Source organism: Scyliorhinus canicula, chromosome 7, assembly GCF_902713615.1.
Source record: "Scyliorhinus canicula chromosome 7, sScyCan1.1, whole genome shotgun sequence".
NCBI lineage: Eukaryota > Metazoa > Chordata > Chondrichthyes > Carcharhiniformes > Scyliorhinidae > Scyliorhinus > Scyliorhinus canicula.
In genome coordinates, this window is record NC_052152.1 from 52,852,563 (window position 1) to 52,864,819 (window position 12,257).

The 12,257-nt window shown below is 46.0% G+C and overlaps 1 protein-coding gene across 2 annotated transcripts in view; it reads left to right on the forward strand.

The window, feature by feature from the left end:
• The first annotated feature begins 1,635 nt into the window (after positions 1-1,635).
• Positions 1,636-12,257, forward strand: part of LOC119968968 — a 67,799-nt gene continuing 57,177 nt past the window's right edge. For both annotated transcript variants that reach the window (XM_038802024.1, XM_038802026.1), the window contains exons 1-2: positions 1,636-1,854; positions 10,665-10,976. In XM_038802024.1, the coding sequence (XP_038657952.1) occupies positions 1,800-1,854; positions 10,665-10,976 (367 nt within the window). In that variant the 5' untranslated portion in view covers positions 1,636-1,799. The remainder of the gene's footprint in view (positions 1,855-10,664; positions 10,977-12,257) is intronic.

Genomic DNA, 12,257 nt, shown 5'->3' on the forward strand with positions numbered 1-12,257 from the left:
GAGGGTGGCGAATCTGTGGAACTCTTTGCCACAGAGGCTGTGGAAGTCTAATCACTGAGTGTCTTTAAGACAGAGATAGATAAACTCTTGATCAATAAGGGGATCAGGGTTATGGGGAGAAGGCAGGAGAATGAGACAAGAGATATATCAACCATGATTGAATAGCAGAGCAGATTTGTTGGGCTGAATGACCTAATTCCGCTTCTATGTCTTAAGGTTTTAAAGGTTTCGATTCCACCGCGGTAGTCAGGAAGGTGAAAGCATCTTACAATTTGTGGCGACCTTAAGAAGGTTAGCAAAATACAGCAAGTTTGGTGCAACACGAGATGACACCCTTTGTTATAGGCTGGTATGTGGATTCCGCATCAAAGCTATTTAGAGGAAACTGCTTACTGTAAGCGACTTATTTCTTAAATCAGCTGTAGAATTGCCACATCAATGGAGCTAGCAGCAAAAGAGGTTTCACAGATAGGAGCTGGAGTGAAGATCCACAAGATGGAGATCACCAAAAAGAAATCTGCAAGTGTGCAACCGCATAATTGATGTGCTCATGGCAGGGGGGGGGGGGCACAGATCTCAGTTCATTGGTGGGGGGCCAACGGAACACCACTGATCGGGGGGAGGGGGGCAGGGGGTAGCACAGACCCCAGCTCATGAGGGGGGGGGGGGGGGGGGTGGAGGCAGGCAGAGAACCCAGCTCATGGCGGGGGAGCACATCCCCAGCTCATCAGGGGGAGGGGGGCATAGACAATAGTCATGGGGGGGGGGGGGGCATCGGGACATAAACCCCAGTTCATGGGGGAGGAATCTGGGCATAGACCCCAGCTCATGGGGGGATGGCATCAGGCACAAGCCTCAGTAATGGGGGGAGGCATCGGGGCATAGACACCAGCTCATGGGGGAGGCATCAGATCATAGACCCCAGTCGTGGGGGGGGCATAGACCCCAGTTAAGCAGGTGGCATCAGGGCATAGACCCCAGCTCATTGGAGGGGTGCATCAAGGCATAGTACCCAGCTCGTTGGGGGGCATAGACCCCAGACATGGGGGCATAGACCCCAGCTCACAGGGGTGGCATTGGGGCAGACCCCAGCTCAAATAGGGGGGTATAGACCCCAGTCATGCAGGTGGCATCAGGGCATAGGCCCCAGCTCATTGGGGGGGGGGGGGTGCATCAGGACACAGACCCCAGCTCATGGGGGGCATAGACCCCAGACATGGCGCGCATAGATCCGTCATGGGGGAGCCTCAGGGCACAGACCCCAGCTCATGGGGGGGGGGGGGGGCATAGACCCCAGCTCACGGGGGTGACATTGGAGCATAGACCCCAGTCATGGGGGGCATCTGGGCATAGACCCCAGCGCATTGGGGGGGGGGGGGGGGCATAGACCCTAATAATAGGGGGGTGGGGTGTAGACTCCAGCTCAAAAACGCCTCAGATGGTGTGCGTAAAAGGAAAGTGTTATTGAAGTGGTTTAAGGGAAGGCAGCTTTACCAGTGTTTACCTCGGTGTTATGGAGATGTGCAGAGGAGGAGAGACATGGCAGGAAGAGGAAAGGGAGGAGGCCCTCGGACTGGAAGGGCGAGGTCTCCTGGAGGTGAACGGTCGGCTGCTGTGCTAGCAATCTATAGCCATTAACACCGCCGGACACACTCTGCTTTTAAAAAATATATATATTAAAAAACGTAATAATTGCTGTGGGTTTCGCTTTCTGTTGGACCGATTGGGCGGCGTTCCTCCCCCCTCCCCCCCGGATTGACAGGCTGCTCCATCCCGGGGCTCTGACTGACAAGTGGACCATGAGACTGGAGAGTGCCGCTGCCCTCAATCACCTTCTCTTCTGCCTCACTTTCGGTAAGTCGGTGCAACCGGGGATCGCTTCCTCCTCAGGCCCTGGACCCGAGTGAGAAAAGCTGCGGTCTCGGCAGCTGAGGCTGGCGGTTAACCCGCTCCCTCACTCCCGCCCGCCAGGGCCTCCTCTGCCCAGCCCCTGCTTTCTGCACAAACCGGTGGCTCCACATCCAGTTCTGCTCGTGTGCTTTCCTCCTGCTCCAAGCACAGTGCTTTCAATAGACGTTTTAGTCAGTCAGAAATTTGTTAAAGCTCTTTGATGGGCCACAGTTCCATTTCTCGCACTCTCTCTCTCTGCCCTGACTCCTCTTTCTGTTCGGGCTTCCTTAGCATCTAGAAGAAATAAAAGTACAGCACAGGAACAGGCCCTTTGGCCCTCCAAGCCTGTGCTGACCATGCTGCCCGTCTAAACTGCACTTCCTGGGACGGTATCCCTCTATTCATGCCCCATAAATGTCACAATCGTCCCTGCTTCCACCACCTCCTCCGGCAGCGAGTTCCAGGCACCCACTACCCTCTGTGTAAAAAAAAACTTGTCTCGTATCTCTAAACCTTGCCCCTTAGTAATTGACCCCTCTACCTTGGGAAAAAGCCTGACTATCCACTCTGTCTATGCCCCCATAATTTTTTAGGCCCCAATCAGATGGCCCCTCAACCTCTGTCATTCCAGTGAGAACAAACCGAATTTATTCAACCGCTCCTCATAGCTAATGCCCTCCATACCAGGCAACATCCTGTTAAATCTCTTCTGCACCCTCTCTAAAGCCTCCACATCCTTCTAGCCTGACTTTAAAAAAAACACCCTTTTTGTTGGATAACATAAAACCTTTTACTGTCCATGCTTTTTAGTTACAGTTTTGTAGATAAGAACTGCAGCAAAGAAAATTGCCAGTATTGAAATTATTTTGACATCTTGGGCACGATTCTCTGCTCCCCACGCCGGGTGGGAGAATCGCGGGAGGGCCGGGTGAATCACGACACACCGCCCTGGCACCCCCCCCGCGATTCTCCCACACACACACACACACACACACCCCCCCCCCCCCCCCCGCCTTGGAGAATCGCCGCTCGCCGTTTTTCATGGTGACTGGCGATTCTCCGGCCCGACGTTCCCGACCTGTTCACGCCGGCGGCAACCACACCTGGTCGCTGCCGTCGTGAACATGGCGCCAAAGGCTCGTTTGTGGCTTGTGGGGGGCGGAGCAGGGAGTGAGCACCACGGCCGTGCTCGGGAGGGGACTGGCCCGCGATCGGTGCCCACCAATCGTCAGGCCGGCGTCTCCAAGGGACGCACTCTTTCCCCTCCGCCGCCCCACAAGATCAAGCCGCCACGTCTTGCAGGGCAGCGGAGGGGAAGACGGCAACCGCGCATGCGCGGGTTGGAGCTGGCCAACCTGCGCATGCGCGGCTGACGTCATTAGGTGCGCCGGCCGCGTCATTCTCAAGGCCCGGTGGCCGAGAGTTACGGCATGCCACTCCTAGCCCCCGGGGGTGGTGGGGGTGAATAGGATGCGAGGAGCGGCCTCCGCGCCGTCGTGAAACTCGGCCGAGTTCACAACGGCCTTCCCGATGCCGCGCGAGAGCGAAGAATCGTGCCCCTTAACTTTACCTAGATCTTTGATTCTGTGGCACAGCTCACTGCCAAAATTATTATTTTAAACAATTCTTTGCTTTTATCCGTAGACATGTTTTGGGCATGTCCAAGATTGAGGGGGTTCTTGTGGGCGTTTTCGGATGTTATGTCTGAGTTTCTGGGGTGAGGGTGGCCTCGTGTCTGGAGATGCCAAAAGTTAGAGGGTCGGAAGACCCGGGAGTACGTACTGGGTCAGAAGACCCGGGAGTACAGAAGGGAGAGAGGCCGATGTGTTGGCCTTTGCCTCCCTGCTAGCCCGGAGATGGATATTGTTACGCTGGAGGGATTTGGAGCCGCCAGAGGAAGGGGTGTGGGTGAACGACCTGGCAGAATTCCTGCGGTTAGAGAAGATCAAGTTTGCTCTGCAGGCGTTGGTAGAAGGGTTCACTCAGAGGTGGAAACCGTTCATCGATTTCTTCAAGGAGGATTGAGGGGTCAATGAGTGGGGGTGGGAGACTTTTGTGGGGGAGTAAGGAGGGTTTATAAATGGAGATGGCTGGACGTGGCGGTGTCAGATGGCTGGAGTGTTGGTATTATTGGTTAGGTTGATGTGATGGTCTTTTGATGATCGGGTGACATGGTTACCACTGTTGCTTTGCAGCGCCAGGGACCCGGGTTCTATTCCTGGCTTGGGTCACTGTCTGTGCAGAGCCTGCACGTTTTCCCCATGCCTGCGTGGGTTTCCTCCGGGCGCTCCAGTTTCCTCCACAAGTCCTGAAAGACGTACTTGTTAGGTGAATCGGACATTCTGAATGCTCCCTCAGTGTACCCAAACAGACGCCAGAGTGTGGCGACTTTCACAGTAACTTCATTGCAGTGTTAATGTAAGCCTACTTGTGACACTAATAAGAATCATTATTATCTTTGGTTGTTATTTTGATATTTTGTATATTTATATTTTGTTGAAAAAACCTTGAATAAAATTTTTTTTTTAAATGATTGAATAGATGACTTAATTGAGGTGCACTAAATTATTATTTTTTTAAATTTAAAGTGCCTAATTATTTTCTGTGAAGAAAGAAACAGTTAATAATGTTTCGAGTCCATATGGTGACTCTTCAGAAGAAAAAGAGTCATATGGACTCAAAATATTAACTCAATTTTCTCTGTACAGATGCTGCCAGGCCTGCTGAGTAGGGAAAAGGTGTCTTGGGTTTGTGTGAATAGCAGTCATTTAATTTGGTCCAAAATAAAAATGAAATTCTGGAAGTATTCAGGAGGTCAGGCAGGTAATTTTATTCAGTATGTAATGTTAAAAGAACAAAATGCTTGGATAATGCAGGAGTTGCTCCTTTGGAACCACTTTTGGGCTACCTAATACAATAAGCAACACAAATGAATCACAGCGGAGAAAAATCTTAGCATTTAAAATACTTCCAGCTTGTAGAACAGCCACAAAGAGGTGGCCTTAAGGCAGTCCAGACAATCCAGTTTAAACAAATTTAAACAGTTTAATGATGTTTGTTCAGTATAACCGTTGGCCTGAACACTGGAAAGACATGGGAGGGGGGGGGGGGGGGGGGGGGGGGAATAATTGTCCAGAGGGCATCTGAGGCCTCGGGTTAATGTATCATCCGAGATAGTGAATCAGTGTCTGAATAGATTGTGTTTTTTCCATTCATTCTTGGAGTGTGGGCATCATTCCTTATTGCCCAACAGAAGGTGCAGGTAAGACCCCTTCATGCAGTGCTGCAGCACAAGTGATATAAGTACACCAGCATTTTGGTCCTGTGAAGGGACATCAATAGGACTTGCAGGGGAACTTGTGGGTGGTGGTGATCCATCTGACGGCTGCCTTTGTACTTCTAGGTTTTCAGTTGTAGGTTTGGAAATTAAGTTGAAGTAGTCTTTGCAGGTTGCAGTGCAGCTTGTACATGGTGGTGTGTCAGTGGTGGAGGGAATGAATGCTTAAGGTGGTGAGTGGGGTAAAAATGCAGTGGAGTGCTGAATTATGTTGCATTTGAGTGCTGCTGGAGCTGTTCTCATCCAGACAAGTGGAGAATAAACCATCACACTCCTGACTTGTGCCTTGTAGAAAGACAGGATTTGGGGAGTCAGGAGGTGAGTTACATAATGCAGAATTCCCAGCCTCTGACCTGCTCTTGTAGCCAAAGTGTTTATATGGCTAGAGTTCCTACTCAATGATAACCTGCAGGATTTGATGGTTGAGGATTCATCGATGGTAATGTGTTCAATGTTAAGGGGAGATGGTTAAATTTTCTCTTGTTGGAGATGATTGTGGCCTGGCACTTATGTGGCATGAATATTACTTGCTACAAGCTTGCTGTTTGTTCAGAATCTGCAGTATGCAGGTTGGATATCTTCATTATCTGAGTTCTGAATAGTACTGAACTCTGTGCAATCATTGGTGAACATCCCCACTTCTGATCTTGTGATTGAGAGAAGGCCAAGAGCTGAAGATGGTTGGGCCTCAGACACTACCCTGAGGAATTCTTGTAGCAATGTCCAGAGGCTGGGTTGATGTCCTCCAAACAACCACTGATAAACGGGTCCCATCTGGTCCCGAGCCGGATGGAGAAGTATGAAACTGTATGTAAATCCTTTTCTTAATAGTTTGTTTATTTACCGAATGCAGCGTTACATAATGTCTGCCTATTAACCCAATGTCCCAGACGTCTCTGCTCTGATGAATTAAACAACACCCTTTGTCTGTCCTACTCAGCAATGAAACTAACATACCATTTAACAATCACAACCTTCTTTTGTGCTAGTACGACTCAGGCCAGTGGATAGTTTATCCCCGATTACCATTGACTTCAATTCTACTAATTGACCAAATAAGATTTGCCCAATATTTTGTGGATAGGTAACTACTGTTTGCTATCCTTTGTCAGCCTGTTGCAATGTGCATTCCTTTTTAAGATTGATGTGTGGCCATGCATGTGTGTGTCTTAAAAGAATGTTGCTTGCGCATGACCTGTTCTCTGCACAATACGTTCCCAATTGCTGCCTGACTATTCGTCTAACTTAAAGAAATCTGTCGGGAGCCTCTGCCAAAAGACTTTGTTAGATTATCCACAAGACACTGCTAGTAAAAGTTGGTTACCAATAGTTCAGCGGTGTCTTCTGCACTGGGCCCCGCCATCAATGAGGATGGGGAAGATTGTGAACCCACCTTTTCTTGTTGTTTACTTATCCACAACCATTTATGATTGGATTTGTCAGAACTACAGAACTTTGATCTAATTCTTTGGCTGTGGAATCGCTTATCTCTGTCTGCAGCATGCTTCCACTGTTTAATATACATATTGTTCTTTGTAGCTTCACCAGATTAAATGGATGCCTGGCATGCTCTCTCCTGAACTCTTGCGGGTGAAATTTGGGCTCTTATCTCCAGGACATTAGTCCAGGTCTTTGGATTATTAGTCCAGTAACATTCCTGAAATTCTATTGTTCCCTCATGCCTAGACCCTCCACCCACCTTTGCTTTCAATAATGGGTTTGAAGAACTTAAGAACTTTTCCAATCAGGACAAAGCAGTCCGATTGATTGGCACCCCATCCACCACTTAAGCATTCACTCCCTCCTTCGCTGACACACAGTGGCAGATTATATACCACCTGCAAAATGCACTGCAGCAACTCGCCAAGGCTCCTTCAACAGAACCTCCCAAACACGCAGCCTCAGCCACCCAGAACAATAAGGGTAGCACATGCAAGCATATACGGCCACCTGCAAATTCTCCTCTAAGCCACGACCATCCTGTTTTAGAACTATATCACCATTTCTTCACTGTCGCTGGGTCAAAATCCTAGAACCCACTTCCTAACAGCACTATGGGTCATCCCTAACATCCAGAATGGAGAATATTAGAATACTTGAGTCTGATAGTGACAAAGACATATCAGAATATTTTAGAGACACACAGAAATATTGCAAAGGTAAAATGGAATGGCCATTAGGATGGAGACAATATGGTATCTAAAGGTAATCTTTGAGATGAAACAAGATGTCAGTGTTGTGAATACTGTTTATTTGAATAATCTGTAGGTGTGGCTTCCAGCAATACCAGGTCCTAGTTATAAGAACCCTTTTTTTATACCAGCTTAGATTACAGTTGGTCCCTGCCATTTGTTTTAGAGGTGCTTTCGTTTTGGTTGATGTGCACATGGCCAAGATCAGCATTAGCTCTGATTCTCTGACTGTTTCCCCTTCCCCCTCCACCCACCATTCAGATGTATCGTTGCTATTCTCAATGCATGTGCGTTGTTACTGAGTCCTCGGGGGAGTTTTTGGGAAATTTCATACCACAACATTGTTATCTCTAGTGTGAACGTTCCAGCCCTGTTACTCATGCATTAATTAATTTGGTGACATGTGAAAAAGGGTGCCTTTTGAGTAAAAGGGGTTTTTTCCACTGCTTTGAGGGTTGAGACAAGCAAACATCTTTCAATGTACATCTGAGCATTTTGTATACAGAGGAGGCAAAATGCAAACTGTTACATGTGTTTTGGGGACACTTGAAGCACTGATGCATTTGAGACCTGAAGCAAATCTCCAATTCTCTGAGTTTTACATTGTACAGAGGATAGGACAAACACCCTTCTAAAACACAAGAAACAGGAGCCTCTCGAGCCTGCTCTGCCATTCAATACGATCATGGCTGATCTTGAACTTCAATTCCACATTCTCACCTGCTCCCCATATCCTTTGATTCCCATTGAGGCCACAAACCTGCCCACCCCAGCATTAAATATATTCAACAGTGGAGCACTCACAACCCTCTGGGGTAGTGAATTCCAAAGATTTGCAACCCTTTGAGTGAAGAAGTTTTCCCTTTGCTGTTGTAAATGATTCGCCCCTTATTTTGAGAATGTGCTCCCACTTTTTTAGATTCCCCAACCAGGGGAAGCAATCTTTGTGTCGACCTTATCATGCCCCTTCAGAACCTTGTACGTTTAATACGATTACTTCTCATTCTTCAAAACTCCAGAGAATATATACCCAATTACTCAGCCTCTCCTCAGGACAAGCCCTTCATCTCGAGGACAAACTTTGCGAACTGTTGCTGTACTTCTTCCAATGCAAGCATATCCTTCCTTTAAATTTGAGACTGAAACTGCACAGTGTTCTCACCACAGCCATGTATAATTGTATCTTTATCTCTGTACCTCAATCCCCTCTGTCTCTGTAATGTACTGGACCACTGATATGTAAGTAGTATAATTTGTTGGTTAGTGCTGATATGTAGGCCCTCATATGTGAGAAAGTAATTGCATTTTAAAACTAAAATGATTTGAAGATTATAACATCCTGTTGTCTTCTGTTCTAATCGAGGCAAATTGAACTCCCAACAATTTGCCATCAATATCTGGAATATTTCTATAATAATCTTCTTATTGCCGTTTGATTTCCTTATCTGTTACAAAACTTGATAAAGTTGTGCTTCAAAAGTAAATGCTTTCGGCATGTCCCTCTCCCTAACGGATTTTTGATTTACATGTCTGTGGGTTAGTAAGTGATTAAGCCACCTGTGTCACTGTCATTTCTCTATTTCCTGTTAACCTAAAATCATCTTCACGGTGCCATCTGTGAGATTTGATTTTGAGGTCATGGGGAATCTTGATCATTTTCAAGTTTGCAGCTGGAATAAAGATTTCTTCAGATGTTGCAAATCAGCCGTCTGTGTGTCATAATAATAATCTTTATTGTCACAAGTAGACTTACATTAACACCACAATAAAGTTACTGTGAAAAGCTTCTAGTCGCCACATTCCGACGCCTGTTTGGGTACACAGAGGGAGAATTCAGAATGTCCAAATTACCTAACAGCACGTCTTTCAGGACTTGTGGGAGGAAACCGGAGCACCCGGAAGAAACCCACGCAGTCACAGGGAGAAAGTGCAAACTCTGCACAGACAGTGACCCAAGCCGGGTGTTGAACCTGGGACCCTGGTGCTGTGAACCAACATTGCTAACCACTGTGCTACCGTGCCCAGTGAAGTAAAAGCACTCGGCTTTGGAGTTGATTTTTTTGTGCTTGTCATCAGAACACAATTGTTGTTTTGAATCACTGATATTTTTTTCTTCCCTGATAGTTCCCTTTGTTTCAGATGCTCCAGTTCTTCATTCTAACTGACCTAAATATTGATTATAATAGTGCGTAATCAACAAAAATAAACATTCTCACATTTTCCAAGCCTACCTGTTCCACAAATAGTGGGAGCCTCGTGTAAAAAAAGATGCAAGTTTATATGGCACCTTTCACAAACCTCAGGAACTCTTCACAGTAATTAGGGCCCCAAGTGTCCAAAAAAAAGGTTAGGTGGGGTGACTGGGTTAAGGGGATGCCTTGGAGGTGTGAGCTTCGGTGGGGTACTCTTTCCAAGGGCCAGCGCAGACTTGATGGGCTGAATAGCCTCCTTCTGCACTGTAAATTCTAAGATTCTATGAAATAATATTTGACACAAGCGTCTAGGACATATTAGGATAGGTGACCAAATTCTTGGCTTAGCAGGTTAGTTTTAAGGAACAACAGGAAGGAGAGCGGTGAAGATGAGTTTATGGAGGATTCAAAATCAAAGGTAAAGATCCTCATTAAAATCTCCCCTCATTGACCAAGTTTCTGATCATCCCTCCTAATATCTCCACCTTTGTGTCAAACTTTGTTTCCCTTGTGTCTCATGAAATGCTTGAAGGGACAATATAAATGGAAGTCTTCATAATAGTGATAGTCCTGTCTGCCTTATAGACCATGTCTGAGGAATATACAGAGATAAAGCAGCAATTTTAGACCAGGGGGAAGCTGGGATACGATTCTCTTTCTAAATGCATGCTTACTATTTATGGTAGACATGAAAATTTAAATCCAGCTTGTAAATTCAATATTTTTTGTGGTGTGCCAGTTTAGCCCAATCCCAGCCGGTGCTCAAGTTTGAACAAGTGCGTTATTTTGGGATTGCCTGGGTCTTGGAACTAATTAATGAGCTGGAACTTTTATTTGTTAAATGTGAACATTACATGGTGACATGAGCCTTTTCTCTCTTATCAATGTGCATAATCTGTGAATGTCTTTGCAGGCATTGATTAATAACTTCAAATTTGTTGCTGTTTTATATGATAGCTTCCAGGTGCCAACTAATATGGTCACGCTTATGTTTCCAGAAAGTTGTTTTATTGTTAAAAAAAACTAATATTTCACATTTTTCTCTTCCTCCAGTTGTGACGTGCAACTCAACCTCAACAGAAACTATCTCTGGATTATTGCACAATACTGTATCTATAAATTTCTCAAAGCCCGATGCTACTATTGAAATTGCGTGCAAGCGTGAAGGCAACAAGGTATTTGAATGGGAACAAGGGAAAAATACGACATATTTTGAACCATTTTTGGAAAAATTTGAGCTCCAAATCAAAAACAATAGAGTTTATATACAGAGATTGGAGAAGAATTATACTGGCCATTACCTACTGGAGTTCACACAGTCTGATGGGCAAATCGTTCAAATAAGTATCAACCTAATAGTGATTGGTGAGTAATCTGTTTTATGATGGTTTATCTCTTACTCCATCTCATAAATGTACAAGCACCCAGCTTAGATCTCAAAGAAAGACTTGCTACTCCTCCGAATATAAGATGCTCAGACATCTGAGTGTGTGACCATCACTGTTACATCTGAAAATAACTGATGCAGGCCCCTAAATTTCGTATGCTATATAAATATCTCCTTATTCCTTGAATTCAATTAAATGAGCCGTTTAAAATTTCTCGCACTACTGTGAACTGTCCAATCAGTCACCATGGCCCCCAGAATTCTTCTAGTGACAGGGGAATTGTTGGCCTTTCATTACTTGATGCCCCCAAACAGAGGGAATAGTCTTTCCATGTTTACACTATCAAAATCTTTCATGACACTGAATACCTCTGTGAAATTCAGTCTGATCCTTCCCTGCCCCAGTAAAAGAATTCCAGTAGCTCTAGTCTCTCCTCCATAATAGAGTACCCAATTATTTTTTTCCAATTGAGGGGCAATTTAGCGTGGCCAATCCGCCTACCCTGCTCATCCTTTGGGTTGTGGGGGTGAGACCCACACAAACACGGGGAGAATGTGCAAATTCCACAAGGACAGTGACCCGGGATCAAACCCAGGCCCTCCATGGTAACCGCTGTGCCACCGTGCCGTTGCTCCTTCAGAATAGTTACCCATCTATCTCTATCTCGATTAATTCAAAGTGTATCGTCTTTATAATGTTATTGACATTTGTATAGTAGGGCACACGAACTGAACATGCTATTCTAACTGTGACCTAACCATTGCCTTGTACCAATTTATTGTTGTTCTTTTCTCTTGTATTTTATGCTCCTTGCTCGTGAGAACTATCAGGTCAATAGGAAATCCCATTCGCCAGTTGGCGGGACAGAGAATCCTGCCCATTATGTTTATGACTCATTCAAAAACACCTCTGTGAAATTGTGCTCCAATGGAATTGGCCCTAGGGCTGGATTTTCAAGACTGGGTCAGGAGCCCAACACCAGGATAAATTCCATCTCCTGACCATGTGCCTCAGCTGTTTAACTCTGGTGATGCTATTTTCAAATGCAAATTGTCTAATTGGATAGGGGTAAGCACAGCACCCAATTTGTGGTGCCAAGAACCACCAAGAGGCAGGAGCTGCCTGCCTGGCATCACCAGAAAAGGCAGATAGTAGCTTTGATGGGAGTGTAGCAGCTTTACTGATTAGAGCAGGAAATTAATTGGATGGCTAGAAGATCAAACTTTGAAGAAAACAGCCATGGAGGACAAGGTTAGAA